This window comes from Ascaphus truei, chromosome 2, assembly GCF_040206685.1.
Source record: "Ascaphus truei isolate aAscTru1 chromosome 2, aAscTru1.hap1, whole genome shotgun sequence".
Classification (NCBI taxonomy): Eukaryota; Metazoa; Chordata; class Amphibia; order Anura; family Ascaphidae; genus Ascaphus; species Ascaphus truei.
In genome coordinates this window covers 23,123,153-23,150,289 of record NC_134484.1, presented here as the reverse complement: position 1 = coordinate 23,150,289, position 27,137 = coordinate 23,123,153, and the positions used below count along the sequence as shown (strand labels likewise).

Genomic DNA, 27,137 nt, shown 5'->3' with positions numbered 1-27,137 from the left:
ACCCTCTCAAAGGGACTATTACACTGAAGGGGCATCTCCTGCAGGAGCTACGGGTAAAGGGCCCCATAGGCCAATGCCTACTAAGGTGGCACCAACAGGCCAGCATTTGGATCCACAGAGCCCGTGCTTTGTGCCAAACAGAGACTGTTCAGAGACATTTCTCCCCTCAAGGGAAGAGGCTGAGCCTCAGGACTGTACTTATTACTCCCCAGAGGGAGTTGCTAAAGAACAGCTCCGTAGGAGCCAAAGAGTAAGGTACCCTCCAAACCGGGTAACCTATGATCAAATTGGGGCGCCCCATTGTGAGGCTCAGCAGTGGGCTCGCAGCAAAATGCAGTCCGTCATTGTGATGTTCAATGAAATGTACAATCTGATTTAGAGCTGAAAAGTGTAAGATCGCATTTGATTGTTGCATTTTATTATTTAACGATGTTGTGCCATTTTCATTATATAAATGCTGTATATAGTTATCTAGTTATGTGTCCCAAGTGAGGTCGTTGGGGTTTTTACCAGGGGGAGGATGTAGCCAGGTCCCCCTCTGCCTGTCGCCCCCCCCCCCCCTCACCGTTGCTGGCGATCGCGGGTGCCGCGCGGACCCGTCGGTGGGCCGCATGTGTGGGTGGTTGCTAGGGAAGCTGTGCGGCGGTTTCTGTGTGCGGCGATCATGAACCAGGTACTCCCGGCGGCTCCCGGAGCAAGGCACGCCATTTTGGATTGTTCACGCATGCGCAGTGAGAATTTCAGTGCGGTGGCCAGCCGGGAAGTTCGCGCAGTCGCAGCGCGCGAACCACCACCAATGAGAGGAGGGCTCTAAGCAGGGACTATGAGTCTCATGAGCCTTAGGGGACCCCACGTGATGCAAGGGAGCCAATAGGGCTGCAGCATCTCCCTGCAGAGGAGATTAGATACATTTCACATGGTTTATGCAGCAAGGCAGTCGGTGCCAGGAGAAGCTAGGGGAAGGATGTAGGGTGCAGGAGTCAGTGACTCCCTACACTAGGCCAGCAGCCCCCTAGGCCCCAGTTAGCCCTGAGCCACCCAGTAGCTTGAGTTGTTTCAGGGACAGGCCCAAGGTTAGGGACCCTGCCCCTTACGTTCAAGAGCCAGATAGGGACACAGCGGATGCTGCACTCCCCATCCAGAGGCTTGGGATCAAGCCCAGAGAGAGCGGAACTGTACCAAGGGTGGACCACCCTCACAGATCTTCTCACCGGAGGGACCGGACATTGCCAGAAAGCTCGTCTGATCCTTTGCGAAGAATCTTTAACGCCCAGGTGCCGTCGCACTGGGCAGGTAACATTACGCACGTTCACACACATAGTGGCAGCGCTGACCACGGGACAAGGGGGGTTATACTGTGGACACGGTGTGGGGGTACACGGTGGTGGGTGTGGGGATTACGTTATATCCTAATGCAGTGCTAACCTTGAATGTGATTGGTATACGTTATGCTCATATATGCAGTAAAGCCTGTTCTGTTTTACGACCATTTGCTTACCGTGATTGTTTCCTGTGAGGGCCTCCTCCCACTCCATTGGGATCCCTCCCAGGTGGAGGCGTTGCACCACGAGATTGTTATTATATGTATGTACCCCAGGCTCCCTGAGCGGAGGCTTAGGCTCCTGAGAGCCACACAGGTATACACAGCAGTAGTAGCGTCTGTATTCACAGGGAAACCCGTTACATATATATATGTATATGTATATATATATATATATATGGATTTTTAGGGTATAGCCTCAGGCGCAGCACTGGAGAGCTCTCTCATTGGCTATTCAGTATTGGGATAGCAATTGGTTGATGGTTGTTAGGCAGCCTTATTGGTCTGATTAGTTTTGCCTAACAACGTGAGAGTACTTCAGACGCTGACGCCCGACGCTACCCGTAAACCCTCTGAAGAAGTCGCAGCCTGCGGCGAAACGCGTAAGGAAATCCTGTGATACCCGGCACTACGTCATCAAGTGGCGACACGGTCATGGCCGGATCGTGCCGAGAATACTGTGTTAGGCTGGTAGTGGTAAACATGTCCATCTACATCGGGGCATTCCCTACCTTGTGACCGGTGAGCAGCATCTGGAGAGCTGTGTATGCAGTTCCATGACGGATCTTCATCTTCGTGGCGGTGATATATATTCACATACGCTGGTTTTAAATGTATGTTTTGTAAGTGTGCCTTTTCCCCTTGTCCATCCCTTCCCACCCCCCCCCCCTATTAAATTACATATTACGCTATGGGGTTGCGCTCTCTTTTTGTTCTTCTTAGGTTTACCCATAGGATGTGGTTTTATCCTCGTGAGAGCTGCTTCTTATCCCCACAGCAGTGATTGGACTTTATTATGCCTACTTACTGGAAGGACTGTCTGGGACTGGTTTTTACATGTTATATGTTGTTTGAGTCTTGTATGTCCTTTCTTTGCATTAATATTGTATGCTTTTGTATTAGCCCCTTGTGTGCTCTTCATGTTGGTTGATACGATAGCATCAGTTTTATTTCCACATATATTAATTATATTGGTCTTTTATAATATTTCTTTTTTGAGAATTAGCTCTACTATACACACACAGGCATAAATGCTGCATTTTAAGTTATAACTCACAAAACCTAAACCTCTTTGCACATTAGCAGAAACGTGTTGTCACCCTCTCATCAATTTTAGTTTCATAGTTCAAGGTAGAAACCATCTTTAGTGTGTGAGAGTTCACTGGCTGCATACTTTACAAAAACATGTTGAATCATGTTATCGCTACATATGACCAACTCCAAAACCTGGAATTCTATCTTATCTTGGCTGCAAAACTGGGGCGAAGCAGGTGCACAGAACTACAACAGATTTATCAAAGTAAATCCAACTGGAAGCTTGGATAAATATAGTGCAGTTGTTTTGGACTCATTTTGCAGCAAGAAGCCTTATACATAGACCTCCTATTTGATAGATGTTGTGATACTATTATTGTCTTTTTTAGCTGCCTTCGTGTGAATGGGGCTTGATATCTTGCTACGTGTATAAACAAGGCGATAATGGTTTTACGGGATGCTGAATAAGGTTTCCTAACGTAAGTAGCAATCCCCTCAGAGCAGGGCATTACTGGCCAATAATACCCTGGCTGCAAGAGTTGAAGGCTCAGCCATTATGGGGAAGTAATGTATGTATGTATGTATGTCTTGATTTATATAGCGCCATTAATGTGCATAACGCATCACAGTAGTAATACACTTGACAATCATATAAATAACAACTAACTACAAATAACACATCATGGGAATAAGTGCATCAGACATAAAAGTAACTTTGTTGAAGAGGAGTCCCTGCTCCGAAGAGCTTACAATCTAATTGGTAGGGAGAATGTACAGAAACAGTAGGAGGACGTTCTGGTAAGTGCGTCTGTAATGCCCTCTTCTCAGGGGATTATTACTATAAATGTATGCCTTTTTCATAAAGAATATAGACACTTTTGTATAGTTATATTGATTTTTACAGTACAAACATATTCTACATGGTCTTGAACTTTTTTCTACACTTTATTTCATGCTTTTACCGTACTTGTTGATTAAAATAAAATTGTAAATACTCTCTCTTGATCTCTACACACACGCACACACGCACCACGCACACACGCACACACACACACACACACACACACACACACACACACACACACTCCCCCTCATTGTTCCATCAATTGCAGTTCACAAGTATACATACAGTATGAAAAGTTTTTGGTTAAAAAAACATGACATTCGATATACTTCAAGCACGGTTAACTTAAAGCTACTGTATTGGTACTTCAACCATGGTTGTGAAATAGAGACAATAATGCATTGAATTATTAAGGCACAAAATGATTTCCACCTACAGAGCAAATGGCAGGCATTTTGTTTAATCTACAAAAATATAACAATCATAAGCAGATACAGTATTTCCGATGTGCTAAATATGGAAATTCTTTTTTTTTTAAATAACTTATTATACCAGGAAGAAATACATCGAGAGCTACCTCTTGTTTTCGAGCTTGTCCTGAGTTATGATGACAATACATGGTTACATTAAATGAACAGAGGTTATACATTCATTTTTATAGACATTTCATGAACAGAGATAATATATGATTATGGGCTGAAATTACTTAAGCTGGAGGCAGTTTTGAGAGACTCTGGCAGATTGTTCCAGTCATGAGGTCCACGGTAAGACAAGAAAGTGCACGGTAAGAGAAGGAGGAGCGGTTGGATTCTTTGTTAAACCTTCGGACCGTGAACAGTTTTTTGGAGTCAGATCTCATGTTATAAGAGTGGCATGAGGTAGGGGAGAGGAGCTTGTTCAGATAGGCGGTAGTATGCCCAGAAAGTATTTGAAGTGGCTTTTGGTCTGTGGGAATGAGTCAAAAGAGGGGGCTCACCCGCCCAAAACGTTGCCCCTGTTTTATATGCATTTTGTCCTCTCTCTTCCCTTCCCCATTTTCCCCTTTTTGACAGTGAGGGAGGGTTTGGGTGTAGTGGTGGCAGTGGAAGGGGGAAAGACAATTAGTTCTGTTTTGGACATGTTATGCTTCAGGTAATGGTGGGACATCCAGGAAGAGATTGCAGTGAGACAGTTTGTGACAAGGGACAAGAAGGAAGGGGGAAGGTCAGGAGAAGACAGGTAAATTTGGGTTTCAAAATAAAGAATAAAATACTTTTATTGGGAATTTAGTAATAAACAGTAATGGGCAGAAATATATCACCAGTGCAGTTTAAGAACAATTTTGAAAAGGAGGACGGTTAACAAAAACTACTTAATACTAAACCTATGTAGCAAGTTATTCATCTAAAAAAAGTTTTACTGTGATAAATAAATGATAAATAAAAAAACACCCAATTTTGACAACAAAAATATCTCTTGTGTTAAATAGTAATAATAGCAAAGCAGTAATAATTTATGCAACAGAGCTAAACTTGGATACATCCCCAGATAGACTCTAAAGTCACATTTAAAAGATGCGTGAACAGACCTCATCATGTAAAATGTCAAAATAGCTGTTATCATATTAAGACTTGTCAGTGTGATATTTCAAAAAATGTTCTTAAATTATGGGAATATGTCAGCATCTGACAGGGCATATTCATAAAGCCCATGTAATCACAGCTTGTAAGTGTTCAGCTTGTTTCCAAACTCATGCAATCCATTGTAATGTTCAGACTCAAAATAGCAGCCACAATGTGTATTTTTATCATACCAGGAATATTTCCAAACTCAACCCACTGGTCCTAGATAGTTGGGATCCAATTATCTATAACTGAACTGTCAAAAGCATACAGCACACTGCAATACTGTACCAGATGTACGAAAGCTCCAAATCCGGTTAGTTTCAATGGAAAAATATTTGTCCTTCATACTGTATATTTGGTGCCTTTTTTTTTGCCATCAGAGAACTTTAAGAAGTGATCCCCCAATATGTGTAATTATACTGTGATATTTATGATCTGGTTAGATTTGGCAATGTCATTATTATACCGAAGGGCATTCTTTACCAAATAAAGGACATTAGCCTAGGTAGCTACATTTGTACCGGAACAGAGACGTGGTAAAGAGTTAGCACAGAGTTTTCATACTGATGGGAACCCAAAAGGTTGGAAAATTGGTCTCCGAGTAGGCTTGCTGGCCATGCACTTCTTTGACCCAGATCTTGCTTTAAGAACCTTGTGAAACAGCAGGCATGATCTTAAAGGGATCCATCAGTGATAAAGAAGGAAAAGGTGAATGACTAGGAGTGCTCATTTGCATGTCATCATTACCCAGAATCCTGGGTTCCAGTGCCAGCACTGTATTCTGTGTGATAAAGGCAGGATTAGCAATTTTTATGAGACATGTGGATGTGCTAATAAGTGTCATTATCATTGCTGTTCGGTGAAGGTTTTTTTTTGAGTTACAAGAGATGAATGTATAAGCATGAGTTCTCAGTACTGGATATCAGGCAGCTATAGCTTTAAATGCTACTAGAATAGTTGCCCTAACATAGAAAATCATCGTCATAGTAAATGAGTATGTTATGCAGGGATGGCAGTAAAACCACTTGGGCACTCACACAGGGTTATTCATTAAACGGTGATGGTATCAATCGGGGCACTATTGCATGGACAGTCCCATTGAAGTAATTTATAAAGAGAATTCTTGATAAAGTGCACTACTTGCACGAAACGCGTAGAAGTATTGAACTCTCCGTTTTTTATGCTCTTTCAATAAAATAGTCATTTTTGCCAGACCTGCTCTCTGTTTTGCTGTGCGTTGCACATACAATTGCTTTGGATATCCATTGACGTCATTGTAGTTTAATTGTAGGGTTTCAGTGTACAGGCTGCATTTGGCACATGGCTGCAAGTTATGAAGCCCTGGTGTAATAATAACAATAACTTTATTTCATATAGCGCTTTTCTCCTAATGGGACTCAAAATACTTCACTATTACAGGCATAGCCCTGCCCAGGTGACCTTACAATCTATTTTTTGGTGCCTGATGCACAGGGAGACAGTGACTCACCCAAGGTCACAAGGAGTGGACACCAGGAGTTGAACCAAGTTCCCCTGATTTAAATTCTGTGTCACTGTTTACAGAGTCAGTGTCTTTACTCACAGAGCCGCTCCTTCTCTTAAATATCCTATATGTAGCATGGCTGGTCCAGACTGCCTTTCTGCCCCATGCTGACTCTCTGAGTGACGGAAGAGGTGGTGCCACAAGGGTCTGTTTACAGCCAATAGTGGTACAGAACAAAACACAAAACAGCGCACAACGCTCATGGTGAAGAAAGAATGAACAATTTATATTAAAAAGTAATTCAGGGTTCTGCATACATCAGATAAAGGTAAAACTGGTTAAGTGAAGCTGGCGTGAGAGGCAGAGCTGACCCTGATCGGTGAGACTGTCCCTCTACCAGCTACTCCTAAACGGAGCTTGGGACGTATCTACCTGGATTACGTGGAAGCCTAAAGGGAACCCTCCGCTTCTAAAGAGCCCAGCAGATGAAAGCACAGCCTGATATGACTGCAGATTCCTGACATTGGGTGATCCGCTGCAGCCTTCTCATGTGTCCTGATACCTGAGTGCTAACAACTATCATAGTTACAGTTACATGCCTGTTTACCTTTATCTGATGTACGCAGAACCTTGAATTACTTTTTAATATAAATTGTTCATTCTTACTTCACCATGAGTGTTGTGCGCTGTTTTGTGTTTTGTTTTGTCTAGATTCAGGGTCTTGGACAACCCTATCACAGCAGCAGATGCTCCTTATTGGTAACCTAGTTACTTATGCTCACTTGGGTATTAAGTGGTTAATGCACTTTATTTCAATTCACTCTGTTTATTCATCATAGTTGCGCACTTGTACTGTGTTTTTCTATTGTTCCAATAGTGGTACAGACCTTGTGCCTCCCATTCTGGTGCATCAGAGAGGAAGTGCTAAATTATAGGAGTTGAGCTTCCACCCTCCTTGGGTGAGGAAGCAAGAAGTTGAGCTCCCGGCTGGGAGTGAGACATGCAGTCGGTCCCTTATGGGCTGGCTGAGCAAGAGAGATTAAAGGCCGAAAGTCTACCAGAGAGCCAAAGCACCATCCAGAGGTCTGGGGACCCAGATCAATCCTCATGCTCTACTGCTAGCAGTGGCTGCTACAATAAATCATCCCTTTTTATAGACCCCTGCCTGAGCTCCCAGTCTGTTGGGTAGGGGTATAGATGGAATATGCCCTAGTGGGGTATTGACTCTGGAAATCCTGGAGCCCACTGGAGCTGGAGGCGCTGACACCTTGAGTGAACATGGAAGATCATCAAAAGCCTGTTCTGATCCCCACACAATCGCAGACCACTCAGCTCTCCTGGACCCTCACAAGTATGACCGCACAACATACCGCAGTAACCAGTAGTACATCTTCCAGAGAGGGGGGGGGGGGGGGGAAACTGTGTTACATAGTGACACAAGAAACAACCCTTTTCAAATCAGGCTATGTTTCCAATTTCGGACTTCAGGATACTAAGGATTACTCACAAGAAAGATTTCACTAATATACTGTATAGAAATATATCATAAATAACATGAAAGATATTCACGGAGAAGAGTGTATCAGAGCTGGTACAAAATATATAGAGGAATACAGTATATGCTTTGGTGTGATTGCCATTATAGCCATAACTGACTGACAATGGATATCACACTTTAGTATACCCTTAATAGCCTTTTATTAAGGCCCCTCTTACCTATGCTTTCAAAATGGTTGACAGGTAGATTTCATGTTAGATATCCAGTTGACTTTTAAAGTGCTCTAATCTTGACCACTGTACAGTATATAGATTAATTAATACAATTATAGGATACATCTCTCTCTCTTGACTAATGCTCAGGTCTTCTTAGTAGTCCAATACCTGGTACAGTGTACATGATATCAGTATACTACACATTCTCTGACACCAGATACTGTGTTGCCGCAATGTGGGGTCAGAATTTAGTTCTTTCATTTAAGCAATTGAGAAAATGAATCAGGCAATTAATGGAAAGACAAAAATTATAATTGTGTGAAATTGCAATTAAACTTGGAGGTGTATCAATCTGAACATTACACCACTATATCACATTATTATTATTATTATTACATTTATTATTATTTTCTAACCCCTTGACATCAAAATTGTTTGTTTTTTTGGGTTAAAAAAATGTAACCTTATTATAGATCTAGATACCATAGAAAGCCTCCTATTGTAGCCAAATACTGTACATATTACCGGTGCTCCTCCCTTTGTGTATGCAGCTCATATTAACCATATATAACCAGTCATATGACTTGTTTTTGCAGTTTAATAACTTTTTTCTCTCATCTTGAGTGTGTTTTGTAAGCATTTTAAGTAAAAGTGAAATGTTCCCGTCGGCCTTCCTATTTTCTGCACCAACGTTTTCTTGCATTTTATGTACAGTATATATAAAACACTAAAATATAAAACCAAAAAAGTATATATGGCAATTCCGAATAGAGTATACAGTAGGTATATAAAATTAATACATGTTTATATACAGTACAGGCAATGAGCACACACTGTATATTAAATTAATTAGAATAATAAAGAAATTGACCACCTACTTTCACAGAGTCTTCTTCTCAGTATTCCTCTGATTTTATCTATGGCGTTGTAGTCAGAGACATGAAATACATGAGCTGATTTAGGGTCAGAGGCAATCTCATCCAATTCTTCTTTAAGGGCTTCCCCAACACCAACAGCAAAGATCCTAATGCCTGCTGTATGTGCAGAAGTGGCTGAATCCAACACCAAATCTTGGCTTCTTCCATCAGTCAAAAGGATAGCAACTTTTTTAATTGCCCGGTCACTAGGTCTTCCACCAGCCTCTTCAGAGAAGCTGTATGTTGTTATATATCGTAGAGCATCCCCCGTGTTTGTGTTTCCTCCATAGTATTTAATGTTCCTTGCAGCTTCTTTTACGTCCTCACGAGTTTGGTACCTTCCCAGGTCAAATTCGGTGGTGGGTTTCCCGCTGTACCTTACAACTCCCACACGGGTCTTATCTGGTTCAATCTCAAAGGTTTCTACCAAATTTGCTACCCACTGGCGCACCTTTTCAAAATCCTCCTTGCCTACACTTGAAGATGTATCCAAAATGAAAACCAAATCATAGTGGACGTTCTTGCAGCCTGCAAATTGAAAACAAGAGATTTCTGAAACAAGGCTACAAACAATAGCTATGCACATCACTATACCATGCATTTCTGTGTTGCATATAGTCCTATTTGAATGTTGTAGGAACGGCAATAGCAGTTTTCCAATGTAGACCAATATTTCTGGTCATGGGACAACATGTTGGGCTTATCCACTGGAGAACTGAATAAGATAACAAAGTATTCCAGATGCTTCACGCCCCCTCTACTTTTGTTTTTTTGATGAATACAATCTATCCCTGTTGCTTACGCTTTTTGCATCAATATGAAACCGTTGCTCTCATGCCTTAACAATTCCTTCTCCGTCTGTTTTTTTGTTCTAGCATGCCCTTTGTTCCAACCCTTTAAGAAGAAAGATTGAAAAGGACACTGGTGGATGTCAAATCTTTCATTGTCCTCAATCAAGCACAGCTTTAAGTTTAGAATTTTAGATTTTCACACATCTTCATGTAGCTGATTGGAGAGTTTATTTGATTCAGTCTTTGACTTTCTGTTGTCAATTTATTTGCTCAAAATTGTCAGAACAGAAATGTATTCTTCTTATGATTGTTGTAGTATCCCAGGAAACATGCAACACTTTTTGTAATCAGATTTAGATGATCATTTTGATTATTTCCGTTAAACTGCTAATAATATGATGGAGCACAATTCCATCCTAGGGAGATTATTGAACACATCTTTAAGTCGAGGGTCATATTTGTTTAGTCTGCTAAAAAGAGCAAGCATATACTGTACAGTATGTGTATATTTCCAACATAACCAATATCTGCTTGCATGGAGGTACAATACTGTAGGAAGATCAGAATATTTAAATAGCATAGTTACGAACCATTCAAAATTACTTTGTAATCCATAACAAAATATTGCACAGTGTAAATGCACACAGGTATGTGTTCCAATTTTAAAACTAACAGAGTAAAATGAGATACCTGCTCTTTCTGCTTGTGATTGGTCTCCTCCAAACGCTACAACCATGATTAGAAGGAATATGTGAGGTATTCGATGTCCTGTTGTATGTGACATTGTTCCGGCCGAGTTCTTGCTTGCAATGGGTGTAGTTCATCAAAACGTTAACCTGTTTGAGAAGCAGTGATTAGTACAGTGGTTTAAATTATGACTGGACTTTGTTGTGAACTAGATATTAATTGGGATTACAGCTGACAGATCAACTGCAAATGTGGCTCTACTACATTTCTTTATTTTTCATTTGTAATTTTCTACACCATTCAGTGGCGTAGCTAGACATGTTTGGGCCCCAGGTTTAAAAAAATTTAAGGCCCCCTCGTCTCCCTCTCTGTCTTTTCTACCCCTCATGGCTCTCTCTCTCTCTATCTTTATCTTTGTTCTCTCTTTCTCTTTGCTCTCTCACTTTGCTCTCTCTCACTTTTCTCTTGCGCTCTGCTCTCTTTTCTCTCTCTCTTTTCTCTCCCTGCGCTCTCTATCACTCTTTGGTCTCTCTCTCCTCTCTCTCTTGGCACTCTTTGGTCTCTCTCCTCTTTCTCTCTATTCTCTTTGCTCTTTCTCTTTTTGCTCTCTCATTGCTCTCTCTTTGGCCTCGCTCTCCCTCATGTCTTTCTTTTCCCTCTCTTGTACTTCATTTTCTCTTTGCGTCTCTTCCTTCCTGTATCCTTTCCTTTTCATGTCTGTTGTTACCCCTGTGATTTAACCCTTCCCCTCCCTCTCACTTTTCTCAGCCTCCCTCAGTTTTAAGCCCCACGCTGCACTACATGAGGCCCCGCCCCATGACCTAGGCCCCGCCCACCTATGGAGGCTCTGCAGAGAAAGGAATTTCCCTTCTGTCCTTCGTACTGCATCTCAGGGGCCCACCCCCTGACCCAGGCCATGCCCACCTGCAGAGGAAGGGATTTCTCTCTGTGTTCCTGCCCGCTGCAGGGAATTAATGTGAGGCCAGGGGGCCGGGCTGCTAACAGGGGGGGAGAGCAGGCCCCCCAAGAGGGCGGGCCCCGGGCTTTGTCCGGGCTGCCCGGGTTATAGCTACCCCACCCCGATACCAATGGAATGACAGTAGCAGCATTGCTGAATATATTCTACCCAGTACACATATAGAGTGTTTATTAATGACCTTGAGGTTGGCATTGAGAACAACGTCTCCATCTTTGCTGATGACACTAAATTGTGTAAGGTAGTAAACTCAGAGCAGGATGTAATTTCTCTTCAGAAGGACTTGGAGAGACTGGAAACTTGGGCAGGTCAATTGCAGATGAGGTTTAATACAGATAAATGTAAGGTTATGCATTTAGGAAACTGAGAATAAACAGGCGACTTACAAATTAAATGGAGATATATTGGGGGAATCCTTAATGGAGAAGTATTTAGGAGTGCTTGTAGACAACAAGCTTAGCAATAGTGCCCAAAGTCATGCAGTAGCAGCAAAGGCAAACACGATCTTATCTTGCATTAAACGGGCAATGGATGGGAGGGAAGTAAACATAATTATGCCCCTTTATAAAGTATTAGTAAGACCACACCTTGAATAGGGAGTACAATTTTGGCCAACACTCCTTAGAAAAGACATTATGGAACTAGAGAGAGTGCAGAGAAGAGCCACTAAATTAATAAAGGGGATGCACAATCTAACATGTGAGGAGAGTCTAGCTAAATTAGATTTATTTACATTAGAAAAGAGGCGTCTAAGAGGGGATATGATAACCATATACAAATATATATTTGGGAGAGTACAGGGAGCTTTCAAAAGAACTACTTATCTTAAGGACATTACAAAGGTCTCAGGTCATCCATTAAGGTTGGAGGAAAGGATATTTCACCAGCAACAACGGAAAGGGTTCTCTACAGTAAGGGCAGTTAAAATGTGGAATTCATTACCCATGGAGACTGTGATGGCAGATACAATAGATTTGTTCAAAAAAAGGTTGGACATCATTTTAGAAAGGGGAGGTATACAGGGATATATCAAATAAGTAAACATGGGAAGGATGTTGATCCAGGGAGTAATCACCAATTCTTGGAGAGTAAGGAATTTATTTTTCCCCTTACGAGATATCATTGGATAATATTTCACTGTAGATTTCGTTTGCCTTCCTCTGGATCAATATGCTGTAAGTATAGATATAGGATAAAGTATCGGTCATCTAAATTTAGCATAGGTTGAACTTGATGGACGCATGTCTTTTTTCAACCTCATCTACTATATAACTATGTCACCATGTAAGCTCACGAGCAGGTCCCTCACTACCTTTTGTATCTCTTTGTGCATGCTTGTCCTTATATGTATTTGTATGTAACAGCGGAATATGTTGGCGCTTTACAAATACTGTAAATGATAATAATATTGCTAAGAAGACATACGTGTCACGAGCGCTCACCACAAACAAGGCAGGACCACGAGGCTGAAGTGGGGATATTGATAGCCACCGACCAACAACTGAGAAGACACGTCTGGAGTGCAGAGTGGTAGTCGTGTAGCCGGGTCAGGGTAGGAGAGGTCAGATTGGTCGAGGTACTTGCCGTGATCAAGGAGTGGGGAGATCAGATAGTCAGAAATGCGATGCCGGGGTCCAGAGGTGGAGAGTGAGTAAAATAGTTGAGTCTGTAGCCATGGTCCAGGGGTCAGAGAAGTCAGGAGTCAGTGTGCAAGCTGAGGTCAAAATACAAGGAACGAAACAAGACAAGGCAACAGGAAGATGGAGGTAAGCACACAAATGAAAACAAGTTTATGCTCAGCCAAATTGCCATTAGGCTAACTGAGCATCTAAAGCACAGAGAGCCAATGGGGAGGCTTCAGGGAGTGAGCTTCATAGGTATGCTGTGTACCGATAGGCAGGGGCCGAGTCAGTAACAGCTGTTGGATAATGGATTGAATTAAGCCCTTGAGTGCCTGTGTCAATACGACGTCTGCGCGTAGTCAGAGCGGGCTGTACGCTGCCCATGTCGTCAGAGAGTCGGTCCCTACAGTGTCTCTCTTCCTAGCGGTGTCTTCATGCAAGTTGCGGCTGACGTGCATCACCCGTGACGTCGCGGGATGCATCACGGGGCGGAGCCTGGAGACGATCCCTGCGGTGTCTCCCCTTCTAGTAACGCGCGCCTGGGCGCAGGTTGTGGCTGACATGCGTCACTAGATGCGTGACTGGGGCAGGACCTTACGCCGATCCTCACAATACGACAGTCATTGCAATCTTATCTTTGGCAGAAAAAAAAGAAGCAAATATTTGCATGGGTCATGAACTTGGGTGAAGAATTCACATATCTCTACACCTCTCCTCTTCTGAAACCGGCCAACCAACCCATAGTGTTTGTTAACAAATGTTGGTATTTTTGCCAAAACAGCGTGTGAACTATTGGCATACACTAAACTTTTTAAACCCATATACTATAAATACACAATAATCAATGCTTGTGTTTTATTTCTTTATTGTGAAATGAATGTTTTTAGAAGTGTTTAATGATCAAGCTCCATCTAGAGTTCAGCACCACATCTACAATTTAATAGCTGTATTTATTTTCCAAATATAACTCTTTTTTTGTAATTCCTTCAAAAAAAGTCCTCACTGGCCAAATCAAAAGGAGCAGGAATCAAATGATGATAACTGAATGATGTCACTTGTTAAAATGGAACGTATAACACTTTCAGACCTCACTGGGGGATACACTGCTGTATCTACTGTAACAACTGCCCTAACTGTCCATCAATGGACCAGAAATAGCCACCTTCCACCGGCTCGTGTAACTCACAGGAAAAATGTAAATGCACTATAGCTTGTGCCAAATTCTGAAAACTCTTTTCTTTACCCCATTTATTTATTTACGTAAATTGGAATCGGGGGCGTCATTCTGCAGCTAAATTGTGCCGTAATGTTTTATTCTGACAATAATTCATCCATGCTGATGCGTCCAAAAAGCGTTAATTTATCCCAGGCTTTAGTAAACAAGCTAATAAATGTAGCAAGACAAAAAGTAAGAAATTGTCCGGAAAAGGAAGGATGATTAAAAGTGATACACAAATGCGCTGCTTGTCAAAGTTTTCAGGCTCCTTTCAATAGGATTCATTTTCCTTTTTTTCCCCCAACCAGTTTTGCAGACTTTGACAACTAACCACCAATGCGTGCTCACTTTCATATTGTCATTTAGAAACAATTTTGAACAGGGGAAATTATAACAAACTGCACAGTATATGGATGTGTGCACACAAATATTTTTTGTATTGTATACAATATGTCTGAATGTAATGCATTCTGTGTGATGGAGATGTTTTCTCACTGAGGCTATGGCCCCACCGAGCGTGTGCACGCATGCGGCAGGGTGTCTGGCGGCGCGTGCACACGTAAAAGTTGCGATCAGTGGACTCGCCACTCACTGACCTTCTGCGACGGGATGCACGACGAGTGGGCGCGGCCATGATGTCACATCCTCTTCCATTGGTTGAAATGTAACTCGCTGTGATTGGCTTTAAAACATCTGCGCTATCATTGGTTTACAGGAAACCATGTGACGCCATCGCCACTAGAAAAGACAAACTCCTTGCCTTTACAAAATGCGGTCGCGCATCGCGTTTTCTACAGGCGCGTAAAGGAATATCTTGTTCGGGCCATGCGCGTCGTAGCTCGAGCAGTGGAGACGAGGCCTCACTTAAAGCAGCTTCACTACACCCCCTCCCCTTTTCTTGCTTTCTTTTTTATATGTAAAGCATGTGACAATGTATAATTCTACATTCTTATATAAACTGACAATCGTTTGGTGCTCCTGTTATAAATCTTGATGCCTAATTAAATGGCCGCCTTTCAGTTTGAATCAATCAATCCTTTAGTCAGTGTAACCCAACAGCTACACTGTTTCCAGATATTACTAAGATAACATTGACTATTGTTACAGTTTGCAGCTCAAAATGCTAGGAAAATTGGCAACAAATTATTACACACAGGAAAGTGTTACAAAGATCTTGCACTGCTGGGGACATGTACTAAGTCTGCTATAGAAATCTAAGAATGCTCAGTATATTAAAACACATTAAAAATGGAATTGAGTTTCATTAAAAAAAAAAAAAAACAGGTCACTATTATCTAATACTACAGAAATTATTGATTTAAAAAAAAACCATAAGATTTCACATGTTTTGTTGCTTTAACCTCCATAATCTCAGAGGCATAATTTTACAAAGATATATTAAAATAAAAAAGGTAGAGGGTCCCTCTGGGCTGATTAGTGGTTCTTTGACTTCTGAGAACTCCCAGATGGAGTTACCACTATTGTGTGACTCTTTTAGCCATATTGATTCTATACCTTTTCACAGGGGGGTCCCTGAACTCAGTGTGAGTTGGTTCATCTCCGGGGACTCCCAGAGCAAGTTATATGAAAAAATAAATATTATATATCTAAAAAATATGCAAAAAAAATTATAAAGCAATCTCTCTCTCTCTCTCTCTCTCTCTCTCTCTCTCTCTCTCTCTCTCTCTATATATATATATATATATATATATATATATATATATATTGAGGGAAGAGAGTTTGCTTTATAATTTTTTTTTAAATATTGAGGGAAGAGTTTGCTTTCTAAATTTTTTTGCATATTTTTTCAATATAACTGAAAGGAAACTAAATTTCAGATGCCCAAGCTGAGAGTTATTACTTTTTCCTCATTTGGCACAGCTACTCATTCCCCATAATTAGGGGTGTCCATCTAACAACAACGCTGCAGAATCCAGTGCCAAATGAGGAAGTAGGGGGTCCCGAAACGGAAATCATTGCGGTTCAGCACCGGAGACCCCCTGCAACAATAATATGTTATTAAAAATAAAATAAAAGCCCCGTGATCGCCTGTGAGAGGCGCGCAGATTCCGAGGGACTGATAGAGTAGTTAGTCGTAGGCCGAAGATCAGGGCTGGCAGCAGAGATGCGTAGTCGGTGTGGATGCAGAGGCTGAGGCAAGCTGGAGACAAGGATAGTAGCAGTGGTCGGGCAGGCTGAAATCAAAAGGTTAATTGAGGTCCCCGGATTTGTGCTGGAGGGGATGCGGGCAAAAAGGAGATATGGTTCATATTTGGTGGAGTTGCCCAAAAATTCAGGTATTCTGGGTCATGATACAAACATTGATCAGAGAGTACTTGGGGGTGGAGGTTGAGGTGGAACCGCTGACCATGGTGCTGGCCAAACCAATAGATGAATTAGGAATGGCAGAAAGTAAGATGATCACTCATGTAATGACAGCTGCCCGCTGTGTTATTGCGGCTGCCTGGAAAAAGGTGAATGCGCCTTCTAGGCAGACTGTTTTACGGAGACTAAGGGAAATAAAGATGATGAGCTCCTCACAGCACAGTTGAACCAGAAAACTGACAAATTTCACAAAAATTGGGAAATATGGCCAGGAAACTAGAAACCCCATAGAAATAAATACAGAAAGACCAGACAAATGGGCTCGTCCTACCCCCCCCCTTCCACCCATCCCACCCTTCTTTTTCTTCTTTTCTACGTTCTTCTTTTTCCTTTGTTAAGCTCATGAGAGACGCCTACGGAAGCGGCTGCTTCCCTAACACAACCGGAAATAGGAAGACAGACCACACTTATTCAAAAACAGTGTTATAGCAACTATTTTATTTCAGTAATGATGACGAACTGTTAATGCCCTTTGTTGTATGGACAAGTGACACTGTTAAAACATCACATGTATTCCAAGACTATATATTTGTTATGTCTCTCTAAAACAATAAAAAAAATTGAAAAAAAAAAAAAAAAAGGTTATTTGAGGTACTTGCAATGGTCGGGGCGGGCTGAAGACAAGGGTAGTCAAGGTACGTGAGCCGGGTCTGGTAACGTGAGAGACAATAAGCATAAACACGTTGCATGAACACAGCAAGAAACTGGAACTTTGCTCGGCAACTTCCTGCTAACAGGGCTGGCCTTTTAAAGGAAGTTGCCAGGAACAAAAATGGACGATCCAGCCACAGAGGGCGAGTAAGAGCAAAATCCCGATCTGGAATCTGAAAACCTGGAAAGGAGTTTGCCACCCTTCACAGCTATAAGGTATCTTCTGGCTCCCTAAGGTGTTTATGGAGTATATCTGCTTTATACACTAAATATGGACCATATGGGCTTAACTAAAAAAAGTGATAAGGTTTTGCACAACCACCAATTACATAACATGCTACTGTACCTGTTTCGATTTTTGATAAATCGTTCCCAGACAAGGTTATCCAAGCTTCTTTCCAAATTGTTGCTACAGTATACACCCCATAAAAGTAAGAACATTGCTCTCTTCTCATTAGGCAGAGTGGACAAACCTTCACAAATGTCTATTTATAAATTAAGAAAGAAGGCAAATGAATATACATTATAAGAAAGAACCACATGTAACCCCTTCATTACCGTAGCAGTTAGCCACTTAAGTAATGAAGGGCAGTTCCTAATGTTAATTAAAGGTTCATTAAAGCTTAATATTAATTGCCAATGTTGTTATCTAGGCTCTCCATTTAGAGGGTCTTGTTATCCACAGTGACAATCAATGGTTTTTAATGTTATTTTTTGTTGTTGTGGTATATACTGTATGTTTATTTTATGTTGGTTAATGCCCCAAAGCACTATTAGCCCCATTTGGCATATAGGAATATTGGGCATTAGTCTAGAGAGGGGAGAGGGTATGTTTATTTGAGGGTAGGGCAGGTGGATGGCAGGAGGGGTTAACCCCTTCATTAGCTTAGCGGTTAGCCACTAAGGTAATTAAGCTTATTTTAATTATTATTATGTTTTTTACACAGGTTTGAAACAGGGGTTCTCCTGAGTTGAGCCTAATTAATTTGAGGTCCGGGGACCCCCTGTTTCACTAGATATAGACCTCAGTAGGGTGTGCCAATATCTTCATGCTATTTAAATGTCCCGGTCATGTAGACCATGACTCAGGAGATATAAACTTCTAGTAGATACTAGAAAAAAACAGGGAGTGAACCCCGAGTAGCTGATGCTACAAACTGAGCAGGCAACGTATGGTCCGTAGGAAATCGGAGATAAACATCATGGAATAAACCGCTTAATAGATAATATGTCCTCCATGGATGTACACAATAACTCAGTATGGGGAGCTATATAGCAAGAGCTGGTAGAAGTACAGATAGGGCCCGTCAATGAAGTGCCCCTAAGTAAATCAAAGAATAATAATAGCATGTTTTTGTATAGCGCTGCTAGTTATACATAGCGCTTTACAGAGACATTTTGCAGGCACAGGTCCCTGCCCCGTGGAGCTTGTTAAAAAATGTTTTTGGTGCCTGAGGCACAGGGAGATAAAGTGACTTGCCCAAGGTCACAAGGAGCCGACACCGGGAATTGAACCAGGCTCCCCTGCTTCAAACTCTCAGTGCCAGTCAGTGTCTTTTACTCACTGAGCCACTCCCTCTCCCAGTAATTTAACCCAGTAAGTGCTAGCCTCACCTACATCCAGTGTCCAACGAAGGGTAAATCAGCTGGCAAGTACTCACAACATAGCGCAAAACTGCCGGGTGTAGCTGATGCGACGCGGTGTCGTGCTCCAGACTGCTGATCGAGGTGGCGGCCTCCTGCCGGTGAGGTGATACGTGAACAGACAAAAAACAAAGAGGAAAGCTCGGCGGTCACTGCTCTCCAATAATCAACCAAGCGACGTGAAAAAATAAAAAACTTTATTGCATCAAATGTTCAACGTCTACAGCGAGTAAGTACACTCTGACGCGTTTATGTTGCAGTAGATACTGGCACCGCCGACCCAGGTCTGAAACTCAGGAAGCATAGGGTCTCTGAAGTTAAATGGGGGTTCAGCTCCGGAGATCCCCTGCTTCAATCCCACGTACAAAAATGAATAATAGAAATAGGAAGAACTGCTGTAAGAGCTGTGCGGGGGGACACACAGAGAGGGACTGCTTCTCCCTGCTCTATCTGCACAGTTCTTACAGATAGTTGCTGGCCTGGTAGGATTAATGCTGTCGGAGTCCCATTCAGAAGCAGCGTTAATCCTTCTAGGAAATGTACTACCCTCCCAACCCTGAGCTGTAGCTGCTACGTGGCCACAATGCAGCCATGTTCCAGCCGCATTAACCACTCCAAATTGTGGCACCGAGGGAATAAATCTTTCTACATCTGTACATGAGGAAATCGTACAATATCATTCCATGTATTAATAACTGGAGTATATTTGGGTGAAAGGAAAATGAGCTCATCTTCAAAGCAAATGGGGGAGCTGACCTCAGAAGCTCCTGATTCTAATTTAATGTTAAACTAAACCTGCTAACCCGAAAACTATGTGTAACTGGAGTAATATAGCAACCCTGAAATAGTAAATCATTTGAACAATGTCCTTATCAGCCTACGTCAGAGATAAATTGGTCCTGCCGGTATTATCTGCAGGCAGATCTGGACTAATTTCCAAACATTTTTAGTAACCCCTCAGGAGGTGGTTACAGAACATGATAGATATGGTAACTCACAGAATGTAGACATGTGTTCTTCTGCAAAAGAATCATTATATAAACTAGAGAGAATAAAAACTTAAAAGTTAATTCAAGGTTTGTGTGCCCGTCTTAACTATAAACCTACTGTACTTTATAATAACCAAAACATCTGCCATTCATTTAGCAATAAGGTTGGTTAATGTAGTATATTACCTTCTGCCTTTTCATCTTCTTGCATACAAACTGTTACAGATACTTTATGGTACAGTATCTTTTATTTTATCAAATGTTTTACCAGGAAATTATACATTGAGAGTTACCTTTCGAATTCAAGTATGTCCTGGGCAAAGTGTTATGTTGACAATACAGGGTTACTTTAAATGAAAAGATGTTTCAAGTTATAGATACAGACATTTAATGGGGTAGTCCGAGACAATCTATGTAATCTGCATTTGTAACACTCGTAGTCAAGATTTAAATGTGAGACAGCTGAAGTCTTGAAATTACTTAAACTGGTGACGGCTTTGCGAATCTCCGGTAGGTTACTCCAGACGTGAGGTGCACGGTTGAACCATGGGACAGTGAACAGTCTTTTGGAGTCAGATTTCAGGTGATAAGTGCTGGGTGTGGTAGGGGTGAGGAGCTTGTTCAGATAGCCGGATGGCTTGCCCAGAAATTATTTGAAAACTGTACCTTGCTCCTTGACTCAAGGAATAGTCTTAATTAGCAATCAAGAGAAATACAAAAGGGAATTCATTCAATTAAGATAAGAATATTTTTGGGGTACTTGTACCCATCAGTGTTGCCACAACAAAAATATAGGAACAAAAAGTAACATCTAATAAGTTGGAGAGAACAGCGCACCATTTGGTAGACTCACAGTCTGTAGACTACTTTCAAGGAATAGAGAAGGCCACCTGTGTACTTTTTGCATGGTCTCCTCAAAATGAAATGGCAAATTTAAAAGAATCTCTGACTATGCCTCTCTCTTCCTTGAAATAAGTTTATAGACCGTGAGACTACAAATTGGTGAGCTGAGCCCCCCAACTTATAAGTTGTTACTTTAGTTTTAACCAGCATTTGGATTTGAAATGCTAAAGAAAACCTCCAACACAATAAATACTTTACTAGGGTTACCACTGAACTTTACTAGGGGTAGCACTGAACTTTACTAGGGAAAGTGCTGAATTGTACTAGGGGTAGCCCTGAATTTTACTAGGGGTAGCGCTGAATTTTTCTAGGGGTAGAACTGAACTTTACTAAGAGTAGCATTGTTATTTTTTTCCTAGGTTAACAGTGTGACGCTGCACTTAATACTATTTTGATACAATTTCTAGTGTATCAAAATAAACACATATTATATACTTGTAGCACCCTTTTCCCCATCACTGAAGGAAATACCAGTACTGCTGTTACCTGTTTGGCTACCAAGAGGCCAGAGCCTCCGCAACTGGGAGCCTGGCGTGATATCTTGTTCACCTCGGTGCAGCACCTCCACCTGCAAGGGATCCCAACGTGGTGGGGTAAGCCCCTCACAGGAACAATACCAATAATATTTACAGGGTATATAATAACTGGTTTTACTGAACGTAGGGTAATCAACCTGCAGTATATAGCCCACACACACAACCCCAATCCACCAGATGAGTGTCCACAATGTACATAGGGTGCTTGACACCAATACCCCTGATATATTTTCCCAATGTCAGGGCCCACCCAAAAGTGTGTGGAATAGCGCTATCCCATGAACTGTTGGTGCACTTGTTGAGGTACGTGCCCGGGGCTCCTGCACTTGGGTACTGCTGAATAAAAAACAGGGATCCGTCTGATCTAACGTCGTCTGTGAAGGCGTCCGCCTCTACGTCGGGTGAACTCCCGTTGGAGGGTCTCACCTTTGAAAGTCTATTACTGCGACGTATGGCGTGTCACCGGTGCTATAACCTTACTATCAGCAGCTACGGGGGAAATGTCCCTAGCTATGGGCTTTCCCTGCAGCAGCCACAACCTACTGTGAGTCAGGGCCTATCTGGGGCCTAAGGGGGGAGGGCATAACTGGCTTAGTCAGGGATGCCACCTGCTCCCAGACACTACCTTACCCCTCTGCTTCTCTTCTCCGACTGGCGTGGTCCTGCAAGCATGCCAAATGTATCTCTCTGGTGCCTCCTATAATCATACAGCCCTATTGGCTGTTCTAGCCTATGTGTAGTGCAGCCACTGGGGCTGCTGGAAAATGTAGTCCCTCATGGAGCCTTTGGTAATGGCCGCTGCACTGCCCTAGCTACTCCGGTGGCGCCCGGCGTCTCCCTGCAGCCTCCCTCCACGCTCCCCGAACCGGATGGTAAGGGGACAAAAGGGACAGGGCTACATACTGTATAACACATAGGAAACTTTTGTTTGCTTTAGGCCAATGTACTATACGTAGAAACATAGGCGGTTTTCATTAAGCTGTGATAATGCCCCGATCGGCACTCTCTCAAGAAAACTCCCATTGATCGGGGCACTTTTACAGTTTAATTAGTAATACCCATTTGGTGTACACACACACACACACACACACACACACACACACACACACACACACACACACACACACACACACACACACACACACACACACACACACACACACACACACTAACAAGAATCAACGTAGAGAGCAAAAATATTTAAAGCATATTTTTGTTAATTAAGAAAGAACCCCATCTTTTTCACCTAATCTCATAACATTTAGGCTGTAATTCACCCATCTTATTAATGAAGTATGTACAGTCCAAGCTTTGATATAATCATTATTTTTATAATAATAAGGTTTATTTAACTAATTTAATTATGAAAGTTGAATTATTTAATACAGTGAATACTGTAAATCGCATTACAATAACATTTGGCCAAATCGATGCTGAATCGTGACAATGATTTTAAACTCGTTCATCTTCAGATAGGCATTTGTTTTTATTATGGTCTAATTTTATAGTGAAAGAAAAAGCATATTATTCATTCCTCTTCTTAACTCATGTTGCCAATGCAAGACAATGAATTTCAGACCTCGGTGGTAGTGAAGAGGTTAATTTACCATTCGTATAGTTGTACAAAAATGTATTTAAAAAAGAACATTAAAAAAAATTAATTGTTCTTTCCTTTCACAGCCCTTTTAACTGTGCTTCAATCATTTAATGTTTTAATCTTGCAATGTACACAATTAAACAAAGACATATACTTTAGGACATAATATTACTTACAGAGCAATATTAACACATCAAAACATAACGGTATTCATTTGTTAGGCGGCAAATATATTTATGTTTGTACAAAAACAATGTACTGTAATTAATTTGATTGTTTATTGTTGTAAAGTAAGACTACTAAATCACCGTTTCTGAGTAAGTTCTGTGCCAGTGCAATCGCTTATGCTTTTGTTAAATGATCTCCATTGTGTGGAAAAAGTGGTACAATTAACGTCATTTAAATGAACATTTTAAATGCACTTTTCAAAGCCGCAGCTATATTTTCTGGCAAACCTTGTTGAACAAGAAATACTATATTGCTGCTTTGTCCTTGGTAATAATGAATGAGCTTAAACTCATGTGTGCCTGATTGCTATTGAGTCAGTGCACCTTGATAAATTATGCTCATGGAACAACAGCGCATTGTATAATCTTGAGACTCCCCTAATTTGTGCTGGAACAAGTAAGCAGGCTGTCTCGAAAAGGTATATTTATCAGAACAAAGTTAATTCTGCTGGGCCAGTGTCAAACAAGTCATTGGGAACCAAATAAGCAACAATAAATGTTGAGGAATTCTCTGTTTGACCAAAGAAAACAAACACTTTAACAGCTTTAACAAATGATAGTGACAATGAGCATGGCAAGGTGCATCTTTAGAGCAAACAGTTAGATTTATAGAGGAGAAGGTTATGTCTATAAGCTTTGATCATCTAAGTATGTCCTATTTAATTTAGCCAGTTAGGCGCCCTGACTTGCAGTAAAATGTCATCGTTTTTTGGTTGCTTCTAGGGGAGATTGAGTAACTGAGGTGTGGCCGTTACCACGTGATTGCTGATGAGCTCTGGTGCTGTGGCCCCATAGGCACTAAATAGGGTTAATGTGATATCATTTATTAATGTCACTAAATAAGTTATTTGTGATACATACGGGTATCTCAGTTGGATATTTTATAAGTTGTGATACCTTTTAGTGGGCAGCAGATTTGTATTCCTTGGACATCCCAAAAAATAAAGTACTAATCTAAGAAGCAATCTTTCTAGGAGCCTACAAGCCCATGGGTTCAGCACCCGCCTGAACACTGTATAACATGTGACATTCAAGGGTATACTTGAACATTTGAATGCAGTGTATACTTAATGTCAAAGTAACTTAATAGAAAGAAGGTGTTAGGGAGGAGTAACTTGAGACACAATAAGATATCCTATTTGATGCATATTGTTACATTCGGCACAAACACTCATGTACAGCAAGAAGTAGCAAATCATTGATGTGTTGTATGGTCTGAATACAGTTTGGTTGATACACGTCCCTTAGTATTTCTTACGACCATTACATTTAGATATATGTTCCATTGATCACTAAACAATACTGCTCACGCGCTGCCTCTATGTGCAAAATCAATCTTGACTACTACAGTAGTAGTTAGGACTCGGGAGTGGTCTGATTAGCTTATCTGATTCTCTCCAGAGAATTAACATGAAGGGATCTTATGTTGCAGCACTTACAGTAGTAGTGTGTGTTTTTTTTAGGCAGAATCTATAGGAATACATTCATTTCTTTGAACATGTAAAACCTAGGTTAAGTAATAATAGGATACAATTATTTGTAAGAGAAATAGATAGGATACACCCAGTCATTTCAAGTATGACCAGTAATCACCATACTTGTAACTGTGTGGGATAGAGACCTAAATTAGTGCTTGCTGTAACACATGTAACAGGTTTTCCCCCACCCTCTGGGAGATCTCACTATTACATGGTGTTTTGTGTTGCTCACAGAATATTGAGCGTCCGCCGATGGTAGTGGGGACGAACAGGACAGGCTTTTGGAGTTCTTTCTCACTCCTTTACTCGGTGCAGCGCCTCCATTCCCCGCAGGCCCCAGCAGAAGAGGGTGCAGTCCTTGCAGGAAAGCTCTCGGGTACTCCCCCTGAATAACTGCACTCTCAGGCAGGAGCATATAAAACAGAAATGGTCTTTATTCTTCAACAGCAGAACACAGCAGACAACCGGTACACTTGGATGGTCCCTGGATTCAACCCAGGGAGCTATCCTCATGTCCTCCCTTATTCCCTGAGGGAGGCGAAGAAAGGTGGCCTGAGCCCTGGCTACACAGTTCCAACACAAAGAACCACTCTGTGGAGCTCCCAGAACAACCACTACATTTAGGCTCTGCAGTTCCTTACGTATACAGGGGGAAGGTCTTATGTATGAGCCCTTGATTGGGCAGAACATAGGCCTACTCCCACCCACCCTGTCACACAAAGGAGCTCATACTGCAGGGGAAACCCCAAATTAATCCTAACACTGCCTTCGCTGGTACCAGGGCTTATGCGTTAGGCAGGGTAGACTAGTAGCCAAGAGGATACATGGCTACACACATAATTATGGAGGTCATCTATCAGAGGCTCTTGGCTGCAAAACAAGAGCAAAAATGGTCTAAAAATATACTTCATCAATCCTGAAAAATCCCATTGGTTTCAAAGACCCCCTTTGTTTGGACATTGTTTTCCTGTACACTTTTACCTTTGGTTGTGTTTGCCTTTTGGAGTTGTGTAGCACCTTTATGCATTTATTAATGTGTTGCTCAGTGTGGGTGCCTGTGTGTTCCCTATCCCCCTGTGTCCTCCCTCTGTTTACCTGGGTACTTCCTCATGTGGGCGTGACTGTCTGCAGAACCCCCTGTATGTGCATATACTTTGGTATGCATTCCCATTATTATATCAGAGCATTTTTTTTACATCATTTTGTGTCATTGATATTTATATTAGTGCTGCTGGTATTTTTTCTATGTTGTATTCTGGGAGGATTTAGGGAGATCCTCATAGCCACGTGCACCATTTACACCTCTCTTTAAATTGGCATACTAGCGGTGCTTACTGACTCCTGATTTTGTTCATAATTATGGGGGTCATTTATCAGAGGCTCTTGGCTGCAAAACAAGGGCAAAACTGGTGAAACAATACTGCATAAATCCCCAAAAATCCCATTGGTTTCAAAGGGAATTATTTGCTTTATAAATCTGGTGTATTTTATTCCAGTTTTGCAGCCAGATGACTACAGTAACCCCCTCGCCCCCTATACATTTAAACAGATACTGATAAAGGAAAGTAGCTTATCTGTGGCCTAGAGTATTTTAAACTCGCTCTACCAATTACTATACATACAGCCAGTGCAAATTTCCTAGGGAAAAAAGGTTGCAGAACTTTGTGAAGAAAAATTAATTTATATAAAGGATGAAGAATTAATTTAGTAACGGACATGGCAAATCATTGTTCCCGAATAAACAGAGGTCTTGCTTAACACAGATATATAATAGTGAACTTTTACTTCTGACGTTACCAGTGTCCTATAATATGCATTTTTTACCAAAATGTCCTTTGATTTTTTTTCCAAGTATACATGTTGTCTACTGCAAGTATTTTTTCTAAATGAATGGTTTGCCCTTATGCACAAAACAGTTTGGATAATTAGCATGGTTGAAATACATTACTGCAAATTTACTCAAATAGTATATGTTGAAACAGCATTCATTATATGGGTAAAAATAACCAATCACAAGCAGCTGTTCCACCTACTTGGACACTTTTAGATGCGCTACTGACCAGGTACAGTAGCGTCTCTGAACAATAGACCCTTAAAATACTCAGTGGGGAGCTAATTGCAAGTATCCTGCATTTTATTGGGCTGGTGGGGCACTTTACAAGTCTGTATTCTGCAATTATCAATACCTGTAATTCAAGTGCCAGGAAACTACCACGCTGCAAACAAATATATACCAGTGTGACTACTTCACCACCTATTTACAGTTACAGATTGTGTGACGCACTGTACATGTTCATAC

At 41.5% G+C, this 27,137-nt stretch overlaps 1 protein-coding gene across 1 annotated transcript in view; it reads right to left on the bottom strand.

Moving 5' to 3' along the window:
* COL22A1 (collagen type XXII alpha 1 chain) overlaps window positions 1–27,137 on the bottom strand; it is a 515,441-nt gene that overhangs the window by 457,234 nt on the left and 31,070 nt on the right. Inside the window, exons 2-3 of the mRNA XM_075581796.1 lie at window positions 10,618–10,763; window positions 9,098–9,664 (exon numbers count right to left, since the gene is read on the bottom strand). Coding sequence (XP_075437911.1) covers window positions 9,098–9,664; window positions 10,618–10,711 — 661 coding nt within the window. The 5' untranslated portion in view covers window positions 10,712–10,763. The remainder of the gene's footprint in view (window positions 1–9,097; window positions 9,665–10,617; window positions 10,764–27,137) is intronic.